The sequence below is a fragment of the Notamacropus eugenii genome, chromosome 1 (genome assembly GCF_028372415.1).
Source record: "Notamacropus eugenii isolate mMacEug1 chromosome 1, mMacEug1.pri_v2, whole genome shotgun sequence".
Classification (NCBI taxonomy): domain Eukaryota; kingdom Metazoa; phylum Chordata; class Mammalia; order Diprotodontia; family Macropodidae; genus Notamacropus; species Notamacropus eugenii.
In genome coordinates this window covers 541040050-541063355 of record NC_092872.1, presented here as the reverse complement: position 1 = coordinate 541063355, position 23306 = coordinate 541040050, and the positions used below count along the sequence as shown (strand labels likewise).

Genomic DNA, 23306 nt, shown 5'->3' with positions numbered 1-23306 from the left:
TTGGACAAGATGACCTCTGATCCCCTCCCGCTCCAAATCTAATATCCAGTGAAATGCAGAAATACACAACACATGCATGTGTATAGATTTTGACTTAGACTTTAAAGAAATCTTTGATATTACAAAATGTCCGTACCAAATCTTTTACATTTAGAGGCATTATTATTTTATTTACAATTAAATTAAAGAATAGCATTTGGGACCAATATTCAAAGATTAAAATAATTTTTGTCAATTTTTCTTGAATATTTAAATGACTGTGCTGGGTTGGTAAAGCTGAAACATTGAGGTATGCCTTCCAAAAATAATAAGAGTAATAATAATGATGGCCAGCTTTCATACAGTGCTTTAAAGTTCGCAAAGTGCTTTACAAATATCACCTCACTTGATTCTCACTACAACCCTACATGTTATTATTATCCCCACTTTACTGATGGGGAAACTGAGGCAGATAAAAGTGAAGTGATTTCTTCAGGGTCACAAAGCTAGTAAGTATCTGAAGCTGGATTTGAACTTAGATCTTCCTGACACCAACTCCAACACTATCCACTGTGCCAGCTAGCTGCCTATGCATGTACATTTTTCATTTTCTCCTCTTCCCCAATAATTAGGGCTAATTTCCTATATAACATGCAGGTTCATACTCTCCAACTCCTATTTCCTTTCTACTTGACTTTATTATTGGTTGCTATTGAACATCACATAGTATCTTAATGCTCAGCAGAAGACAAATAAGGGAAAAATAGTGGTGTGGTAGCTGAATGCCTAGGAATTCAAGGAAGAGGTTATAATGATTTGGTATTTAAAATGAATGCTTAAAACTGACTGAGATATAAGGGAGAGAAGAAGAGGCATTGTAAAAAGGAGAAATGAGCTTTGTACTACTAAGAAAAAATAAGAAGGGGGAAAGGAAAGAAGAAACAGAAATCTAGAGGGACCACTGGACAGCTGGAGAGACCTAGAGGTGTCATAAGACAGTAATGGAAAGAGTTGCTGTTATATGGACTGGAGGCTCCAAAATATAGACTAAGCAGCTAATGGCAAAATCACAGGGATAAGAGGGACCACAAAAGGTGAGCTAAAATTTCTACAATGAGAATTTGATCTATAGTACATCTGCAAGATGGAATAGATGAGTGGGGCAGAATTTCTTTCTCTTTCCTTTTTTTTTTTTTTTTGCAGTCTTTAGGAAAATGATCCTACAAACTTCCTTGCTGGACCGTAATAATCTACAGTTTAAAATCATTTCCCCATTTTCTAATCTTGGTGTAAAGTTCCTTTTCTTCTAATTCTTTGATTGGTAGCTCACATTGATATGCTGGGTATCTCCAAAGTCAGAGTGAATTTTTAAGCTATTAAAATTTTAAAATGTGCTAAGCCTTTGTGACAACATGCATTATAATTATGACAACAAAGTACTTAAAATAGTTACTCATTTGATCCTCATAAAAATGCTGTGAAGAGTCATTAAGGTATAAGAAGCAGAGGTGTCAAACTTCTGGGGCTGAGAGGCCTAAACAGATTAAAATCTAACTAGGAAATGTTTAACAAAATAAATAAGAATACAATACAACATGGATAATGTTAATTTGTGATTTTCCAATGTCAATATGCAGGCCTTAGTAATCAGTTTCTATTTGATTTTGATACCACTGGTATAGTGGATTGGATACAGCTCAGGACATGGAAGAAGGAAGACCTAGGTTCAAATCTTGCCTAAGATACTTACTGGGTGTGTGACTCTAGGCAATCATTTAACCAATTTGTGCCACATTTTCTCATCTATAAAATCAGGGAGTTGAACTCAATGATCTCTAGACGGAGCTCTAAAACTGCAGTCCTAACTAGTCATTGCAGGTATTATTATCACTACTTCACAGACAAGGAAACTAAACTTAACAGAGGTTAAGGGATTTGTCTAGGATCACGTAGTTAAGTCCTGAGGCCAGAATTTAGATGCGTCTAATCCTAAAAGGTCTTTTGCATTGCTTCTGCACTTTTTCATTTAACTTTAGTTCAAGGTTTTCTGATCCAAAGTTCGGTGCTCTTTCAGAGATATGACGCTGCTTTGATTAAGCAGTATGGTTCCTTTTCTCAGGGCTCTAAAGTTCCCTAATCATGTATTTCTAACAGGGGCTTGAACGATGCCAAGTGAAAAGAATTCTAGATCTAACTGTATAGGTTTTATATCCATTCATCTATCTATCTATCTATCTATCTATCTATCTATCTATCTATCTATCTATCTATCTATCTATCTGTCTATCTGTCTATCTATCTTTTGTATATATGTATATGTATCCATCCATATATGTGTATAATATATTCACATATGACACTCATCTTTATTCATCTATAGATCTTTCTATCTATTTTACACTCAGTATCATTTTTTGGTTGGGAGAGGAGGGGGAGTCTAGACCAGTATTTCACTGGTTCCTATAGGGAACTCTGGGTATAGAAACTCCCCCAATCAATGCAGACTGGCAATTCCTCCTTGAACTAATAGTCTTAAGTGGGTACTGGGGTACTGAAAAGGTAAGTGACTTTCCCAAGGTCACAAAGCAAATGATGTTGAAGGCAGTCATGGAAATCACTTGCTTTTACCTAATAATTTTTCTCTGTAAAAGGAGATGGTCTAATTCCTAGTTGTATAGTCAGTGGGAAGGAGTTGGGAATGTGTTCAGAAATGACTACAATGTTACCAAAGGCATTAATAAACTTATTTAAAAATACATATATATATATATATATATATTTTATACAATTTATAACATATATATGTGAATTGTCTAAATTAAAGAATTAGGGGTGTAGCTTATTAAGCTTTATCCTATTCATTTTCATTTCTCCTTGCCACTTTGAATTCTTATCTTGATACCAAACTATAAGCCTGCCTATTAATCACTAGCACTGAAAAGTCCAGCAAAATATGCTGAACTAACCTGAATATTAATAGGTGCATGTAGTAGGGTGATGGTATGATGTAACAGGAAGACCATGACATTGACAGTGAGAAAACCTGGTGTCCATACCCAGCTCTATCACTCATTTACTTCATGATATTGGGCAAGTTGCATTCCCTCTGGTCTCAGTTTCCTAAACTATAAAATAAGAAGTCTGGAATGAGTGATTTCTATAATAATAATTCTAGTAATAACAAAAATTGTAAGCGTTTATACAGTGCCTGCTATGTGCCAGGCACTGCGCTAAGTGCTTTACAAATATCACATTTGATTTTTACCACACCCCTGGGAGGCAGGTGCTATAGGGAAACTAAAGCAAACAGAGGCTGAGTGACTTGTCCAGGATCACACAGCTAGCAAGTGTCTGAGGTTGGATTTGAACTCAGGTCTGAATCCAGGGACAGAGCTCTTATCTACTGTGCCACCTAAACGCCTATGTTCTTCTACCTCTCTGACAATTTATGAGAATATCCATGCTATTTTTCACCTTCCTTTATTCAATAAATGTCTATTGAGTGCCTAAAAAATGCAAAGAACTATATTAGACACAGAGGGGAAAACTGGAAAGACAATACTCACATGTGCAAATGCTACTACCTCCTGCAACTGCACAGAAAAGTTAATTTATAATGCAAAGCAGAATATGAATAAGTGACAAAATGAGTAGTGTGAATGAAGACTACTTTAAGAATTAATCCAAAAGTGACAGGTTAAACGCATGCTACAATAGTGGAGGAAAATCTCTATGAAGGGATATAAAGGAAAATGAGAAGTGATAATGGGCCTGAAAGATAAATGACGGTCTAGATGTCAGAAGGTGAAGACACAGCCTATTTTGGGAACAGCTAAGAAGACCGACTGGTTAACATGGTACTGGACGAGAAATAATGGAAGATAAAGCTTTGATGGGGGGGAAGGAACAAAACTTATCAATCCATCAACAAGTATTTATTAAGCCCTTCCCTACTATGTGCCAGGTAAAGTGCTAGGTGCTGGGGAAATATTTTCAAAGAATGATGAAATCCCCACTCTCGAATGAATTTAACACTGTTAATAGGGAAAACAATAAGCCAATGTAAATCAAAATATATACACCATAAATACAAAGCTAATAAATACAAATATGTGCAAAGTTGCTAAATACAAGTTAGTTTAGAAAGGAGGATCCTAGTGGAGGTATATTGGTGGGAGAAGAGAAATCAGGAAAGGTTCCCTACAGAAGGAATTTTGGAGCAAAGGAGAGGAATTCAGACCGTCCTGTAGTATATGACTGAATAGGGGAGTTTACATGATGAAACAGATCACTGTTTCAATCAAATTATTAATGAAAATACTGATCTGATACTAAAGAAAAATACCTAAAAGCCAGTATTTAGCTATATAGCAGTAATCTACACACAGCTTAGAAATGAGCTACATATTTTCATTTCACTTTTCTAATGACAGAAAAATTAGGTAAAGTCCCAAAGATGCATTCTTTAGCTCTCTTTCTTCAGTACTTTAAGAATCTGTGATCCTCCTCCCTGTGTTGTCTCCCCTATTAGAATGAGTTCTGAGAGAGCAGACCGTGTACTCCTAATGTTTAACATAATGCCTTGCACACAGTATTTGTTAAATACTTTTTTCTTCCTTCCTTTCTACTTTCCTTCCTTCCTTCCCTCTTATTCCTTTCCATTCATTTATCATTCATTTCTTTGACAACAGTACTTCATTCAATGACAAAGATCTCAGGTCCTCTATACCCTAAGTAGATAGTTCTCAGGTGTTGATTTAAAAAAAAAAATCTTCAGATGGCTGTATAGCTTCTGGTGACACATTGATCTGCTCTGATTTTTGATGGACCAGTCGTCAGACGACTGACATACGGGAGATGAAATTAAAACTCTGAACTGTCTAGCTTGGGAGAACTTGTGCTTAGCTAGCACAGCATTAGCAAATCTAAGGTAAGCATTTATGACAGCATAAGATGTAACAGGAAGTAGCTCCCACTTACATATTTAAATTTGCCAAACAAGGAAATGTGGGTCCTTGACTACTCCAAAGACAGGAAACTGAGGATACTAGGAGAGCCTAACTCCTTTCTCTGCTGTTAGTGATAGTGGGATTTTAACTAATTCTTTGTTTTTCTCTGTTGGTTTCAGTTTTCTCATTTTTGTCACTTTTAACTCCAAATATCCTCCAGCATTATACAAGACAGAATTCATTTTAGCACAATAAATAAGTAAAAAGGAGTCTAGGATTTCTATTTTATGGAATCATGGAGCTTGGTTCTCTTGACAAAATGGTCAACTAGATAGTATTTGAAACTGGCAGGGTTCTTAGTACTTCATTAAAACAACGCACTCCATTGCTGTATAAACCTTTGCTAAAAAGTTTTTTGAGATGAGTCTTAATATGCTTACTGTTATTAAAATGTCATCCAGGTTTTCTCTGTCTCAAAGAATGGTTGTGTGCATTCATTCAAAAAACTGTAATACAAGAACTTAGAACCTGCTTTTTGGCTCACAAAGGAACCGAGAAGTAGGTAGATTTGGCTATGTAAATCATGGTGAAGTAGCAGGAGCACTAGCTTGGAAATCAGAGGATCTGGGTTCGGATCTTGCTGCTGACATTAAGTTCCTATGTGATCTTGGTTGCACAAGTCAATGAACTTCTATGGGCCTCAATTTCTTCAAGTGGAAAATGGTGCACTGGATTGTCCCTGAGGTTCCTGCCAACTCTAGAGCTATGATCTTATAAGGATCCCTTAGCAGCACTTCCACTAAGCTGATAATTATTTAGCATTAAACAATTCTAAGTGCATTAGGCAAAGGCATTCATACAGGTTATCATGCTACCCACACACACAACCACAGAATTATTTGCCTTCAATGTTCTCTGTCTACTAAAGTACAGCTATTCCTCTATGAGGGCCCCAGAAAGATTAATGAGTTAATAACTTTAAAGCACTTGGATCTGGCTCTGAAGGAAGATGGTATGTAAATACAAAATAATAGTAACATCTCAGAAATTTCTCCATGGAAACATGACAATATTAGGCTTTCCACCGAAAAGAGAACACATGCTTAAAATTGCAGTCTTGATGGTGCTAACATTGAAGAAGACAAGGGTGAAAACTTGATAAAGAAAAGACAAACGAACCTTGTTGGAAGAGTACAGCAGCCATCAGCTGTCAGTCTAACTTGAGTTTCATAACTATCCAGCGGGCAAACAACCTGTTGAATGGAAGGGCATTCCACTGTGCTGCAGTCCACACTGAAAACTGAAAGGGGGATAAACAGAGAGGCACCATTTACTGAGATTTTTATTCTTGTTATCAAGTCCTGAAATGGAGCACTGGACAGATCTCTTCTTTCACCAATCAGAATCATGTCTAGCAACCCCATTCTTATACTGGCATTTGTCAACACTACAAAACCTCAATATATTTTCAGTCCTTGCAGAAAGAAGAAAGGATGGGGGACAAGGCTAAATCAAGAAAGAAGATGAAGACAGGGCAGGTCAGGAGAGAGGCTTAAAAACCAAGGATAAATATGTGGAAGGCGATGCAGAGTCAGTGGTGGGTTTGGATGAAGCCTAGTCCACAGGGTGGGCAAAAAGATTGTTTCAACTGAGACCTGATAATTTTTAAAAAGTAGGTTAGGGGTTGGGAGATTAGAACAGAGGTGGTCACAACAGGCCAGAGGTGATCATAGCAACAAACACAGGATTTTGCCACAAGAGCGAAAATTTTAGAGATGTTATGAAGGGAGAAGCAGTGGGGTATGGCAACGCATTTGATGTCTGGAAAGAAAGCGAATGAAGATTAAAGGATGATTTAGAGAGGGGCTGCAGATAAAAGGGAGAGGGTGGTGCCCTCAACAGGGACTATACAATTCTCATTATGCAAATCCTGGCATCTTGGTGTATGGGTTAATCTTAAAATGACTGTTAAATTTGTGATGATGAATTAGGTTTAATGATATCAGCATTTTGTTTTCTCAAACGAGAGTAACTTTGCAAATACAGTCTTTGAACTCCTCAGGAAAGGTGAGGAAATGGTGGATAACTACAGTACTATTAATACCACCACCAAACATATATGCAGTGACCTCATGCAAATGGACCCTATACTAAGCACTATGCAGTAATAAGAAAATACAGTCCTCTTCAAGGAGCTGACATGCTGAAGTATCAGTCAACCCGACTTTTCTAATTTGTAGGTCAAAAGTCATTCTCACACCCAAAGTCTGAGATCTTCTGTGAGCTTACATGGGAGTGGGAGAACTTTTCATTATCCAAGGAGTGGTAGCAGATTTTCTTCCCTCTGCAGATATGGATGGAGGGTGTATTGTAAGAGAGAACTTGGCTGAGGCAAAGACAAGTGCATACCTGGTTTGCATTCATAGAGGTCACAACACTCTCCTGGCTTCCCTGATGCTTTTGACACTAATATGTTCAGGTATCCTGGCTGACAGACTTTCCTCAGACAGCCTGCAGGGTTGCACACGCAACGGCTTGGCAATGGGCAGCATTCACCAGGAGGAGCATAACCCTCGATGAGAATAGAATCTTCGGGGCAGCGTGGAGAAAACTGTACTTCACAGCGGGCCTTGGAGCAATCAGGCTTCTCTTCTGAATAGAAGAAAGAGAATTTAGCACATGCCCTGGGGCAAGTGTAACAGCAGCTTCTGCATAAGAAGCACAATCCTTCCACATATATTTAGAAATGGGGGGTGGGGTAGGGGGAGAGCATGGATAAAGAAATCCACAGATAATCCAAAAGACTCAGTTTAACAAGCTTGATTTAGCTGCATCTTATTCACCAAATCTTGCACTGGAGTAGCCAAGGAAGTGCAAAATGGTGAGGTTTTAAGTGTCTAATCTTTTCACCTCTCTACTCAGCTCTAGTTGAAATTCTAGTGGTAAGTAAAGGCAAAGAATGGGAGAGAAGAGAAAATAATGGCATTGATAATCTAACAATTTGACATTCAGTCTTTGAGTAACTGAAAGTTGTCTCTATATTTGCAAGAAGAGTTTGAAAAGTTCTTTGAGAAAAACTTATCAGCACCAAACTAGGACTTACTCAAGAAATCCTAAGTCTTTCAGGGGCTTGAGGACTAGGGGGAGAAGGCATGAAGAATGAAAAGGAAGGATTCTAGCAGTCCTGTAACAAAGGGATGGAGATAAACTTTGCAATAGCCTCCCCAAACCATTTCCAATGCCCACCTCCATTATCAAGCCAATAAAGAACTCTACTTTGATATGCAGCTATTGGAATGAATCAGATATAATCTATCTCCCTTTTCTCCAACTCCTTCTGTTTGAACTATCCCTGTACCTCCATTTTATAGATTAAAAAAACAAATGTACCTCCTAAAAAAGTGACATTTCCCAGACCGTACAATAAGCAGATATTATTTAAGTTTGTATCTTCTGTAGTACCTACCACATTTTATTATAGATAGTAGCTACTTCATAAATTGTTAAATGTTAATCTGTAGAATTTTGGCTAACAAAGTTCAGGCTTCGAGAGTCTCAGAATCCACTGCTTAGCATCTCTGACATGTAATTTCTAGGAATTCAGACCTTTTAGGAAATTAAACAGATGTAAGCTCCACCCACTCTGTGGGTAATATAATGAATATTGATGAGAACACTTAGAAAAATGATGATGTGGTTGCAAGGGACATTCTCAAGCTAAATCCATGAACCTCATAATAATGCAAAGTACAGAATGTTATAAATGAAAGGAACTTCTCATTTAGTCTAATCTCTTTCATTTACAGATGAGGAAACTAAGATCCAGAAAGGTTAATTAAGTACCTTGACCCACATCATGAATGTAAGTTATTGTTTGAACCAAGCTATAGCTATATATATATATATATATATATACGTAAAATAACATAATATAATAATAATAATAGAAACATATTTGCATTGCTCTTTCAAGTTTACAAAGCACTTTTTCTCACAATAATTCTGTGAGGTAGGTAACATAAATTTTATTATTATTCCTATTTTATAGACAGGACAACTGAGTCTCAAAAGTTCAATCCAGAGGCAATTCAGAACTGAAATGCATGTTAGAGTTCATGGAGTACAATCCTTTCACTTAAAAGATGAGGAAACTGAGCCAGGAGAGGTTAAGGGACTTCCCTAGGTCACAGAGTTCCTAATAAATGTCAGAGCTGGGATTCAAGCTCAATTCCTATTACTCTAAGTCAAATACTCTATATTGCATTTTCAGAAGTATCATGGTTAATAATACAAACTGTACTAATATTCAAACCCATGATTTAGAGCTGGCACCAAAATAATAAATGAGTCTAATCTCTCCTTTTATAGATGAGGAAACTGAAACCCAGAGAAGTGAAGTGACCTTTCCAAAGCCAAACAGAGAATAGCAGTCAATATTTGAACTCAGATCTTCTGACTCCATAGTCAGAGTTCTTCCCATAATATTCCCATTAAATGCTTCCATTACATTGCCAAAACACATCTGGTTTGATTCTTTACTGCATAACCTTCAGTAATTTTTGACTTTCACTACTACAACTTCCACCTCAATGACCTCTTAACTCCTTAATACAGTTAATTTTTTTTAAAATTTGCATTCAGAACATGAAACATTTCACATTTACTAATTCAAGGAGAAGAGAAAAGAGTAGTATATGTGCAGTGGGGATATTTTAGGGCAAGATAGAGTAGAATATTTCATGCTGCTGGAAGCCACATAAAGATACAAGGAACCCCAAGAGGTATGGGACAGGATCTAGGAGGTCTTGCAAGACTCCTAATCTTTGATCCTATCACTGCCCCTATTCATTATAAATATAATTGATCTTGTTTTCCTTTTGGATGTAAAATGCTACCTTCTAGCATCTCTTTCTATCTCATCATCCGACCTCACCCTTCTTTTTGACCATGATTACTCCCTGTGGAATCTTCATTCAGTAGGAAGAGGAGACCAGAATAGAACACATGACCTCTTCCCTGGGGTCAGAGTTCCTGAGGTCAGGGATGGTTTAATCCAGAGGTTCCCAAACTTATTTAACCCACAACCCTCTTTAAAAAGAATTACCCAGCACCCCCTCAGAAATGCACTTTCTTTAACAATTTTTAAAAAATTTGTGTCATTTCAAAAATATATAATTTTTTAAAAAGACATCTTAAATTTAATAATTTATTTTAAATCTGTGGGTTTCTGCAATGATGCAATATTGTGTCATGTAACCACATATTATCCACTATAAATAAGTCATTACATACACATATTTCTGCCAGTGCATGCTGGACTTCCTGAAAAAGCGAGACATGCTTGCCTGTCAACACCTGCTTGTTAAGACCTGTAGGGGGACTTGACCACTGATCAGTTATAACTTGCACTTCATATGTTTATTTGGAAAACCACGTAATCACTGCAACTTTAATTCTGTTACACAACAGATGAAACATGTACAAATGGTTTTTCAAAATTTTTTTATCTTCTTTTCTTATACTCCCACTGTCTCTTTATTTTTATCCAATACCACCCAACTGCACCCAAGGCTACTACCCCCCCCCCCCCATTGTTCCAAGTGCTCACAATGGGAGGTATTGCCCCCTTTGGGAACCTCTGGTTTCATCCTTTCCCTTATATTTCTTAGTCCCTTACATAGTGTCAAGCACATTGGAGGTACTTAGTAAATGTCTGTTGACTGATCAGTTGCTTCTTCTGAATCTTTTATCATGGTGCTCTTAGACCCTGCCTACCTGACTACACATTCCATGCCCTGATGCTCCTACTTGCTTCAGCTGACTTCACTGAACTTGACCTTTTATCATTCTATCCCTGTGGAATCAGCCATGTATCTCTTATTTCATAAGATTTCTGGCCTTCTGGGCATCTGTTAGGATATAACTGTGAATGCCAAGACAACCCATAATCTCCTTGCTGAGACTATATTAATCTACTTTTCATATATCTCCCAAAAACTGACCTCAGAGATGAATGTAAAGTAAGTAAAGAACTCCATTTAGATCAGTCAATGTAATTCAAAATAAATCAAAGAGTTGTAGAGCAGAATGATAATCTTGATTATAAGGAGTATCCATGAAACTTGAATACAGAAAAATCTTTTAATACATGACTTTCCTTTTAAGATAATTGCACAGCTATAGGATTTATCATTAATAAAAATTTGATGATGTTCATTATATACAACTTTGATTATCTACTCATCTTTACTTATAATTAACTTATTCCATATAATAATTAATACATACTAATTCTACATATACATTTGGCATTCATAATCACAGGTTTTACTCAAGAAAAGTATGAGATTCAACTACTTATTCTGTTCTTTATACTGACAGTAACTGCCACTAAACTGTTATCTTTGGACTTTGATTTTGCAGTTTCTGCCTCAAGAATTTTAATCATCTTTTCAAAACTGCCTCTTCCAGCTGTGTACAATGCTGCAAGGTGGTCAGTTAAAGTGTCACTCACAAGGTCTGAGTGGTAAGGAATATGCTTTCCCCTCATTTGTAAGATGGTGACTCTCTGCTCAAGATCAGCATGAATTATGCAATTTCAAGGTGGAAAGCAACAGAGCATTTCATCTTTTTTCACAGTCTCTTCTTTCTTCCCTTCTACTTCCCCCAGCTTACTTTTTATATATAGGAAGACTGATGCCAGGAGAGGTTAAGTCACTTGCCCAAGGTCATGCTTGACTTTGTAACATCCCAGCATGGATCCAATTATGTCAAGCTACGTCAGTTCTCCCTATTTCCAGGCCAGTGCTCTTTATATTATAAAATGTTGTCTTTCTAACAGATGTATAACTAAGAACTTCCAACATTTATGTTAAAAATAAAACTGTTAAATGTACGCAAGCTTTAAGCAATCATTAAACTCAATTCTAATACTCTGAAGCAAACACTTTCAAAGCAAATTATGACCCTAAAATACTTATCTTTCTTCTCTTATTTTAACTGCTATCTTTTTCCCCCTGTCCCCCACTTTTAACCTTATAACTGATTTACAAGAAAGATACTCAGCTCCTAAGAGGCAGCTAATGACACCCTGGACAGAGTGCTGGGCCGGAACTCAGGAAGACCTGGGTTCAAATTCACCCTCAGGCACTCATTAGCTATGTTACCCTGGGCAAGTCACAACCTCTGCTTGTCTCAGTTTCCTCAACTGTAAAAAAAAAGGGGGGGGGGAGGGAGGATTATAATCACAACTACCTCACAGAGTTGTTGTGAGGATCAAATGAGATAATATTTATAAAAGTATTTGGCACAGGGAAAGTGCTATATAAATGCGTAAACACTTCCTTTCTACTCCTCTCCCCCACTAAGTCTGAGTTTCTAATCCATGTCCTCAACCCCAAGCAGTAAGTACTGAAGTTTAGGAAATCATTTCCATCATGACCCTCATATACAAATACAAACTATTATTACTGTTGTTATTAAGTGGAAACGATAGCTAATTTGTATAGTATTTTAAGGTTTGCAAAGTACTTTCCAAATATTATCTAATTTGATAATACCTCATGGGTAATTCCCTTAGAACATTTCTACTCTTTCTCATCCCACTAACAAAGAAAAACAAAAGGAGAGTCAACTCTGTCTTTCATGAATTATAGTATTCTCTACTTCTGAAAATATTATTTTTTTTATCTTTTTGAGAAGTTATTTTCAACCATATCCTCTCTGATAGCTGACCTAAATTTGTCAGTAAGAGAATACTTATGTACAAGAGGATATAAGATTCTTACATGTAAGGCAACATTACCTATCTATTTGAATATATTTCTACTCTTAAAATATGGATATGCATATTGATGCCTTGTTTGGAGGACATAGGAAACTCCTAGCTGGTTTTCACTGCCTAGAACGCTCTCTAAGATGACTGGCTGACTGGGACTTGGGAGGATGGACTTTTGTTGGGAGAGGAGCCTGTCTGTGAAGTCTTTAAACAAGAGTGAGTCTGCTAATTGTCCTTCTTTTTGCTTTTTTACCTTTTCTCTTCTATCTTTTTTCTTGAGTATTGCAGATTGGGGTGGAGTGGGAATAGCAGAGGGAATTTCTACCTTGTGACCTTCAGAAGCAGAAACGCATTAGAAACTGATATATGATTGCATTAGCTTGACCAAATAATGCCTGAAAATGAAATTTCCTAATCCAATGGATGAGGAGCTGAGATACTGATGGATTTCTTGTAGAAGCACTGGCAAAGGCAAACTTGTGACTGTCAATTCAAACCAAAGGAAAGCTCATTGTCAGTGTTCCTGAACCACAAAGTTCTAGGTAAAGGAGAGGGTATTCTGTTCTCCAGAATCTAACTTTGTAGACAGAGAAGGGAGATATCCTAGACAGCACTATTCTTGGAGGTTATCTTATGAGTAAGTACAATTCTGAGGGTTTGGAAATACAATGTCATGTGCAGAGATGTAATAACTTTTTATTTCTTTGACATCAAAATCTCAGAATCTAGGAATCTAGTCAGGGAAAGGAAATTCTTAGACAGTATAAATTCTAGTGGGCTTTTTCAAGTGTCAGCTAAAATTTAAGAATCTCCAATTTGAGAATTCCAATGTAAGACTTCTAGGGAGAGAAAGGGATTTCTTTAACAATATTGTTTTTGAAGAATCAGCCACTTATCTCCCATGACTGGAGGGACAGTGAAAGGGATTCATAACCAAGACACATAAGGAAAGTGGTTCCTTCAAGGCCCAAAATACCACTTTTTACAGGAAACCTCTCCCAATCTGCCTTAATACTAGTGCCTACTTATGTTGATTATTTTAAGTTTATCACGTATAAAGCTTGTTTGTATACAGTTGCTCACATCTTCTCTCCCCAATTAAACTATGAGCTCCTTGAAAACAGGATCTGTCTTTTGCCTTTCTTGCATCCTTGTATCCCCAGTGCTTAGCATAGTGCCTGGCCTATAATAGGCACATAAAAGTTAATTGATTAACTGACTGTCACTCCTCTGACATTCACCATCCCTGCTATTGCAGTGTTTCGAACAGTGTAGATATGAGGGTAAAGGATATTGCTTGTTCAGCAGCCCTAGAATATGAATAACCTCTAGGCATGATTTATGTTTCTTTTTTTTTATTTTATATTTCTTTAACTGTTTATTAACCCCTGTGAATCTTCTGCATTTTCTATGGAGTGAAAGAAAGGTTCTTCTTTATCCAATATCCTATATTGTTGCCCTAAGTGGTTGTATAGGAGCTAGGAACTTCTTTTATACATAGCAGTGAAACCTAGGAATAAGCTGTACCTATATTACACTTCGAAATTTTTCCAGAGTAAACTCCAGATAGGAGCATAATGAGCCAAAGGAAAAAAGACTCAAATCCAATCCAGGCTATCCAAGTTAGACATAGGGCAGGGAGTCAATGCCACAGTTTATGTCTTTGGGGGCTCATTCAAAATAGTTTGAGTGTCTGGGGCTTTTTTTTAGCTTATCTAATTGTACTAATATTGATGGTAATCCTCAAAGTTGATATCATACTGTAACTCTTTCTTCTCTGGCTAGAGAAACTATACAGGTTATAAAAATTCCCTTTCCTCTAAAGGGTTCAGCAACATTGTCCATAAACTCCCCTCTTGGGTCACACAGGTCTACCTTTTTCCCCACTGCTGTGTCTTTTCATACCCCGCCCCTCTCCCAATCCACTGAGCCAGCCCTGGAAACAAAAAGAAAAAACTAGTTAAGCAAAATCAACACATCAATTGAGCCTGCCAGCACATACAACATTCCACACTGATAATCCCCATCTCTCCAATGAATGGAGGGAGGCATATTTCATCTTCTCTGGGTCCAAATTTAGTCATTGTAATTGCAAAGACTTCAGTTTAATTTTATTTAAACAGAACCAGGAGAATAATACAGACAATAATTATAATAATATAAATGAAATAAGGATGAAATTGTCATATGCATCTATAAGAAATCTATCAATGTCCTGGCTACTACCATCTTAGACTAGCAAAATCCATTCTCAGAAGCCCTCCTTTTGGGTCACGTACAAATACATATCCACTTCTAATATATTTCTGCTGCAAAATGTTGTCGATTACTCCTGGGGGGGGGGGGGGTAGGGAAGAAAAATCCTTCCCCCATCCCTTGCCAGGCACTTTGGAGGAAACACAAAAGAGAAATGGCAAAAAGGTGAAGGTAAAAAAGTGAAAAAAAGCATTCAAAGGGGCCAAGAAAATTCTGGCAATCCCTTTTATGTCTTGGAGAGGGGCAGTTCTTCCAAAATCAAGTCAATCCTCCTGAGGCCCAGGTAGCCAATTATCTTGGAGGTAGCCCCAGTTAATGAAAACCAAATAGGAATTGACTGTAGCCTGTAAATAAAGTGCCAATGTGCACATCCATACTCTAGAGGGGAAGAAATATGTTCAAAATATGATCATTTTCCCCCTATATATATGTACAGGATCATAATATCTGTATATATATATATATATATGTGTGTATGTGTGTATATGTGATATAATTTAATTAGGAAACCTCTCAACTAGACTGCTCTAACTAATAACACCTTGCAATTAACATCATGTAAAAAATAGCCCCACATAAAGTGTAGAGTTATAGAATCACCTAAAACAAAACAGAACAGAAAATAACCTGGTTTTACCGTACAAATAATCTTCCTTGAAGGATTAATCCTTTAGGTACTAAAAATATTCATCTGATATAAAACTAAGTTGCAGAGTTACCAGAAGTATTTCACACTCAGTTTCATTCACAAAAACACATAATTTTGTTAATTATTCCTATCCCTACTCTTGGGTTCTACATAACAAATAGCAAAGATTTAGGAGGTACAATTGGGTGCTATATATAGACAAAACTTCTCCCGGCAAAAGAGAATCCCATGAAAACCCAACTAAGTAAGTCAGGAAGACAGAATGCACCTTACTTAATTTTCCTTACATGCTACTTCACTCTTTGTATTCCCTTCAGTGTGAGCTAAAGTATATTGTTATGGTTGACTTAAATACACTTCCCTAATTTTACTTAGCAATCTCTTACAAGCAATATTTCCATTTTCCAATCCATCTATGATCTCATTGTTGTAGGGATTCCTTCTACTAGCGCAGATTGCAACCCAGACACCGTTTTTCTTCTTGTAAGATTATTGCTGATGGCCTTCCATAAATCCTCCATGGAGAATTTGCCCAGCACACTGGAAGCCTCCCTCTGGGTATTTTAAGATTTCATGGATACCAATGCATCACTAGGGCCATCCATTTCCCTTGCTATATAACTGGCCCAACTTCTTTTCCAGTTATATATGACAGTGAAGTAGTCATTACAAAACTACAAATAACAAAAATTCTGTATACTTATAGAAAAGGCAAAGCTGGTATCTAAGACAGTAGACATCCAGCTACAATATGGCAATTGCTGCTGCTCTAACAGGATAATAATAATAGTTAATATTTATATGGCATGTTAAGGTTTGCAAAGCATTTTACAAATATTTCTGATATGATACTCACTAATTCTGTGATCTATTTGACTGATGAGGAAACTGAGGCTGAAAGTATCTGAGACAGGAATAGGACTAGGGTCTTCCTTCCTCCAAGTTAAGAGCTCTATTCATTCTGCCATCAAACACTTTGACAATTGACTTAAGAACAGTGTAAAAGACATTATCCAGGATAACATATCCAGGGCAGGTCATACAGCAAGACAGGTAACAATGGCAGTCCTGAATGTTGAAGTGTTATGCTAAATACTGAAAGATCCATAAAAGACTTTCCATTTTATTGAGCAGATTCTCTATGCAGGAATTATGACTGGCTTATCTAACCTCTCTGAATTCTAATTCCTTTATTTTGTTGATTATTTCCAGCTTATCCTATAAGAAGTGTATCTACACAATAGTTGTTTGCGTGTTGTCTCTCCCATTAGACTGTAAGCTCCTTGAGGGCAGGGAGTGTAATCTGCCTTTTCTTTGTATTCCCATCCAGTGCCTAACATAGTGTTTAATGTTATCCGACAGACTGAATGACAGACACACAGGGTAAAAAGGGTGATCTATAACATCTGAAGGAGCACTCAGTTCAATTCAGTGCAACAAAAATTTAAGTGCCTACTATGTATGAGATATTGTGCTAGGCACTAGAAATTAAAACAAAAAGATCCTGGTCCTCATATTCTCCTGGGAAATACAATATGAACATAAGTATAGCACATGGTAAATCAAGGAAATAAAGAACAGGTGGCATCTGAGGTGTCCACATTAATTAATGAGATCAAGGATCCACTGAAAGCATAACTACTTAACTAACCTAACTGAAAGTATAACTTCCACAGTGAAGTATAATTACCTGGAGGTAAGTGGGTTGTTGTTCAGTTGGTGTCCTACTCTTTGTGACCCAGTGGACCATATTGTCCATATTATTTCCTTGGCAAAGATACTGGAGTAGTTTGCCATTTCCTTTTTCAGTGGATTAAGGCAAATAGAGGTTAAGCCTATGATCACATAGGTAGTAAGTATCTGAGTGTGAATTTGAATTCAGGTCTTCCTGACTCCTGGCTAACCATGGAGCCATATAGCTGATGCTCTATCCTATACACCAAAGCAGCCCCCAGAGTTCAGATTGGGAGTAGCCCCAAGAAATCCATTACAATTTCAACCCAATCTCAAAGACCTTGTTGGGACAAAATGAAATAATTTACTCTGGCATTTAAAGATCACAAATTAACCCCACCCTACCTTTCTATTCTTCATATATAACCTTCTCATCTCAGTGACTTCGCAATGTATTTCTTCATGCTTAGAATGCACTTCTTCCTCTTAGAATCCCTGGCTTCCTTTAAGACTCAAGTGTTACCTTTTTCATGAAGCCTTTCCTGATCCTTCTCTCTCTAAGTTACCTTGTCTAAATTCTGGACATATTCTGGATATGCTTACATGTGTACATGCTGGTTCCCCATTCCAATGTAAGCTTTTTGGAGACCTGGTGTGTTGAACTTTGTCTTTGTATTTATAGCGCCTAACACACAGGCTTAATAAATGAGCATTTTTAAAATGTTTGATTGGTTGATTAAGGGGATAATGACACTCACTGGGGCTTCCAAATTATTCTAAGAGAATGGTAAGAAATTCTAATTTGCTTTAGATCCTAGAATATGAATGTTTGGGGAACGGTTAGGAGGTGGAGGGAAATGACCTATAAGTTGTATATTTCATCATCCTGGCAACATCTGGACTGTTAAATGTGGAGCCAATGGAGGGTTTAGTTGAAGAGCTTTGGCAATGTTGGGTAACAAGTCTGTTAGGAAGGATGTAAACTGTGGCAGGTTTTGTAGTGATTCCTTGAAAGGTTTAACTCTTCCCTAAGCAATAATAATTTTCTACAACAACTCTGAGCACTTTTAGTAACAAAGTACTTCCCTGTGAGGGGTAGTTGTGCAAATATTATTTCCCTCACTTTACAAACTAAGAAACTAGGGCTCAAAGGTAAGGGTCATAGTCAGGTATGAAGGGCTGGGAGTCGTCTAGTTCTCTCTTGACTTCAAGCCCAACATCCTCTCTCCACCACACCCTGGAGCCTCTAAAGGAATTTTGCCTTCAATTGCTTAAGGATTAGAAATATAAATACGGTGGCAAGCATGCAGAAAATACTAATATGTACTCTAAAGGGAAAAAAAGTATTTTTTCTGAATAATATTACCATTCACTTCTAAAAGCCATGGAAACATAAAGTTCTCATACTTTCACAACCAACTCATTTGGTATTTTTTCATGTGCAGCCTAGGTCTGTGGTAAGATTTTAGATAAAATATTATCTATGAAATTAATTAGCAAAAACAATAAGACTTGAGGCCCTTTGGGGGTGGGGGTGGCAGGGCTCATCACCAGGATCCTCCCTGTGTTACTTGGTCATTTGCCTAGAATCATTAACAAGCTAGAAAGGAAATTTTTCTGTATTAAACACCATTTTTTTCATGGAAAACTTTTATTTTCAATACAGTATTCACATCGTCCTTGCCTTTTCAAGACCAGAGACTCTGACTCCTTTAAAGTTATTCTGTGAATTCTTTTCATTCACATTCCATGATTTTATCGTAACCTTTTTTGGCAAGCTTCATAGTGAAGACTTGTTCCACACATTCATAACCCTGAGGGGGAAAAATTAAGCTTGTTGATACATTCCCAGAAATATTTCATATATTTTAAACCTTACAGAAAGACCAGCTGTACTTTCCCAGCACTTGTCTTTAATCTGTTTTTTTTTATATTGAGCAACAGAGAAAAATAATGAGGAAGTCCAAATAAAGTCTTAAAAAAAAACTACTTTGGTTAAATTTAAGTATTTATTCAAGGTAGTCTATAATGTAGCCAAATATAACAAATAATGGATTAAATTATAAATATATACAAACGTACAGACGTATGTATGTGTGTGTGTGTTTGTGTGTGTGTGCGTGTGTGTGTGTGCGTGTGTGTGTGTGTGTGTGTGTACACACGTATATATTGGGGTTGGTGCTCTATTAATTCCTCCAACTAAATTAAATTACTTTTCTGTCTGGCTTCCTGTTGAAAAAGCAGTTTTTCAAAAGTAGGATAGAATCTGTTGGCACACAGAAAGTTGGTCATGTGCCAGAGTAGTTATGAGCTACATGACCAAGTGCCCAGACCTGTACCCTCAGGTGCAGCACAGGGAAAAGCAGGACCACTAGGAGGCTTGGGGAAGGCACTGGGGCCAAGCAGTCTTCTTCTATCTTCAAGCCAGTTTTCCTAATGGGTTAGGAGAACACCACTAAGAACAGCTTGCTCAAATTAGGCTTTGTGAAGATATTGCCTGAAGTAGACGAGAGCACCAAGTACAGGGAGAAAAAGACAGCTAGCTTTCACAGAATCACACCATTCCTAAAGAGGGGAGTTACTAAATTCTAAATGTGATTCATTCTCACTGAAAGGAAATCTGAGACTTTTGAGTCATAAGTGGCTGTTAAAATTTTTTCTCCCAAGGCTCTTGCCATTAGGCAAAACATTATTATATTTCTTCATTCAAGAAACCAGTGCCTACAATGCTAGGCCTCCGATATACAAAAACAAGACAAAGACAAAAACAAAAACAATACCAAACCGGTCCCTGCCCTCAAGGCATTCATATTCTGTTAGGAAAGGGCACATTATGTGAACACACAAGTAGTGAACACATACAAAATCATATGGGGAGGCGGTTCAGACAAATGAGTGGACTGAACAATTTATTACTGTGGAGATATATGCTCCAAATGTATAGAACAATTTGATAACGAAGTAAGGCCAAGAGACAGTCTGGATAACTCACATTTATATAGCATAGATGGAGTATAAATATATGTGTACATATATGTGAATGTATGTATCTATCTATAGAGAAACATTGGAGAACTGGGTCTGAAGTCTTGAGATAACAAGTTCACATCTAGCCTTAGATACTTACTAGCTGTGTGATCTTGTGCAAGCAACTTAACCTGTCTGTCTCAGTTTCCTCAACTGTAAAGTGGGGATCACAACAATACCTAACCTCACAGGGTTGTTATGAGGAGGCTGTCATAAAGCACACAGCAGCGACTGCCACATAGTAGGCACCTTCCCCTCCCTCATCTACCCTTCCACAGCTGTTGTGAAGATTAAATAAAATATTTATAATAAACATTTATGTCAGTGCCTGGCATAAAACAAGCACTATATAAATGCCATTTGTATACCATTATTATACAGTACTTTAAAGTCTACAAAACTTTCTCATAATCACCTAATGAAGTGAGTTAAGTGGTTCAGGTGTGTTACCATTCCCATATTACAGATGAGAAAACTCAGGGTCATATTAAGTTACTTTCCCATGGTCACAAAGCTAAGAGATAGCTAGTACAGGACCTACTTCTTAGGTACTAAATAAATGCTTATTGACAAAAAGTGTCACATCAGGATTAAAACCCCAGTCTCTCAACTCAGGAGTCCAGATCTCATCCCACTAAACCATACTGACTCTCTACAAGCTGGGAGCTCATTTAAGAAAGAAAAAAATAACTCTCCTTGCTATACTGCAATTACCTTACTGAAATAAGGGTAGACAAGAGAAAGCCTATAGAAGAAAAAGCACAAAAGAGGAATGACTAATGAAAGAAAAACTAAATGGCCTATATATGTATAGCTTAGCTCAGCAACATCTAAGAGAAATATTCAAAGTAGATTTATAATGTCCAAGAAGCAAAAATACAAGAAATGAAGACTACCTTAGGGCTGTAAATACTGAAAGGATGCATATATTGGGAAAAAAAATAAGGGCAGTTAGGTGGTACAGTAGATAGAGCACTGGCCCTGGAATCAGGTAAACCAGAGTTGAAATCTAGCTTCTTTCTAGCTATGTGACCCTGGGCAAGTCACTTAGCCATGTTTGCCTCAGTTCCCTCATCTGTAAAATGAGCTGGAGAAGGAAATGGCAAACCACTCCAGTATCTTTACTAAGAAAACCCACAAATGAGGTCATGAAGAGTTGAACATGACTGAAATGACTGAACAACAAGATACGGGAGTTAGGAAACTCTTTTGATTTTTCTTCCAATAAACTAAGAATACAATAAATTTCTTCTTTTTTAATAAAAGTATTATATAGAAATGATTAAATAATTGATTAAAAACTCCAAGAACCTCAAAATGTAGATTTATTCTTTGATTTGATAATTAGTAATTAAGTGCTTCCTATGTACCAGTAACTGTGCTAGATGCTAAGAATACTAAACCTCACCCCCCCCAAAAAAAGATAGTCCCTCCTTTCAAATGGCTTACTTCCTACAAGAAAGTAATACAAAATGAAGAACCTCCATTTTAAAATCATGTAGTCAATAAAAAACAGTCGGAAAGGATCTGAGAAACCATCTGGTTGAAGCAGTCAATACCTAACATAGAATCCCCTCTACAATATACCAACAAATGCTCCAACATGTTTCCAGAGTGTCCATGGTTTTTCAAAGATCATAAACAGCAAATGGAGTTCAAGGCATGACCAAAATTTCATCCTATTTTTTCTCTGCTTTGTTTTTTCCATTATTTTCTCCTTTTCTGGATCTAAGTCACATACAAAGGGCAGGTTTCCAAGTTACATATGCAAATTCTTTCTTTGGTAGACATTGTACCTTATACATTTCTCTGTACACCTCACAGAAGCTGATACAGCATCTTCCAAAAAAAAGCATATGCTAAATTTAAATCAGTAACAATTATTAAGCAGTTGCTAGGTGTGCAAGACACTATGCTCAGTAGTAAGGTTATAATAATTAAAGTCAAATAGTTTCTGCCTTCAAGTAGGCTACATTCCATAACAGAGGGAGTAAAACATACGCAGGTAAGTACAATACAAGGTAAGAGATTAAAGGTGGCAAGAAGAAAAATAGGCAATGGGAATGAGAAAAGTTTAGGACTAACTGAGCACCAACAACTCGGGAGACCCTGGAGTTCAAAAGTACCTAAGCTAAGTCTTGAAGAAGGTAAAGATTTTATAAAGCAAAGATGAAAAGAGAAAGTATTCTAGAAATAGGGAGTGATGGCATATAAGAATGCACAGAAGTGAAAGACGACATGCCAAATTCAGGGAATAGCTAGGAGGACAATTTAGCTGGATCACAGAGTGTATAAAGTTGCGCATGTGAGATAAGTTTGAAAAAGTTAACTGAAGAGAAACTATGGAAGGCCTTAAATATCAGTCTAAGGAGTCTCAACTTTATCCTAGAAGTGATAGGGAGCCACCAAGATTTTATACAAGGAACGGCATGGTTAAGAACTGTGCTTTAGGAATATTACCTTTTTCTCAATTACATGTACAATTTTTTAAAACATTAAAAAAAAGGTGAGTTCCAAATTCTCTCCCTCCCCTCTTTGCCTTGAGAAGACAAGCAATTTGATATAAAATATTTATGTAAAGGCATATAAAACATACTTCCATAATAGCCATGTTGCAAAAGAAAACATAGATATCCCTTATTCCAACCTCAAAAAAGTTTAAAAAATCTAAGTATTCAGACTCCATCAATTCTTTCTCTGGAGGTGGATAGAATTTTTCATCATAAATCTTTTGGAAGTATCTTGGATAGCTAAGTCATTCCCAGTTGATCACTGTACAATATTGCTATTATTACTGTGCACAATGGTGTACAGCGGTTCTGCTCACTTAGCTTTCTATCTGTCCATATAAGCTTTCCCAGGTTTTTTCTGAAACTATAGGAATATTATTTTGACATGAATACTGGAGAAGAAAGAGACCAGATATAAGGAGAACAATTAGGAGTTAATTATAATACTCCAATGATGACTAGTGGTCATGAGGGCCTGAATTAAA

At 36.9% G+C, this 23306-nt stretch overlaps 1 protein-coding gene across 5 annotated transcripts in view; it reads right to left on the bottom strand.

The window, feature by feature from the left end:
- Positions 1–23306, bottom strand: part of CRIM1 (cysteine rich transmembrane BMP regulator 1) — a 250286-nt gene that overhangs the window by 114550 nt on the left and 112430 nt on the right. For all 5 annotated transcript variants that reach the window (XM_072634147.1, XM_072634148.1, XM_072634151.1 and 2 more), the window contains 2 exons: positions 7338–7580; positions 6108–6228 (listed from right to left, as the gene is read on the bottom strand). In XM_072634147.1, the coding sequence (XP_072490248.1) occupies positions 6108–6228; positions 7338–7580 (364 nt within the window). The remainder of the gene's footprint in view (positions 1–6107; positions 6229–7337; positions 7581–23306) is intronic.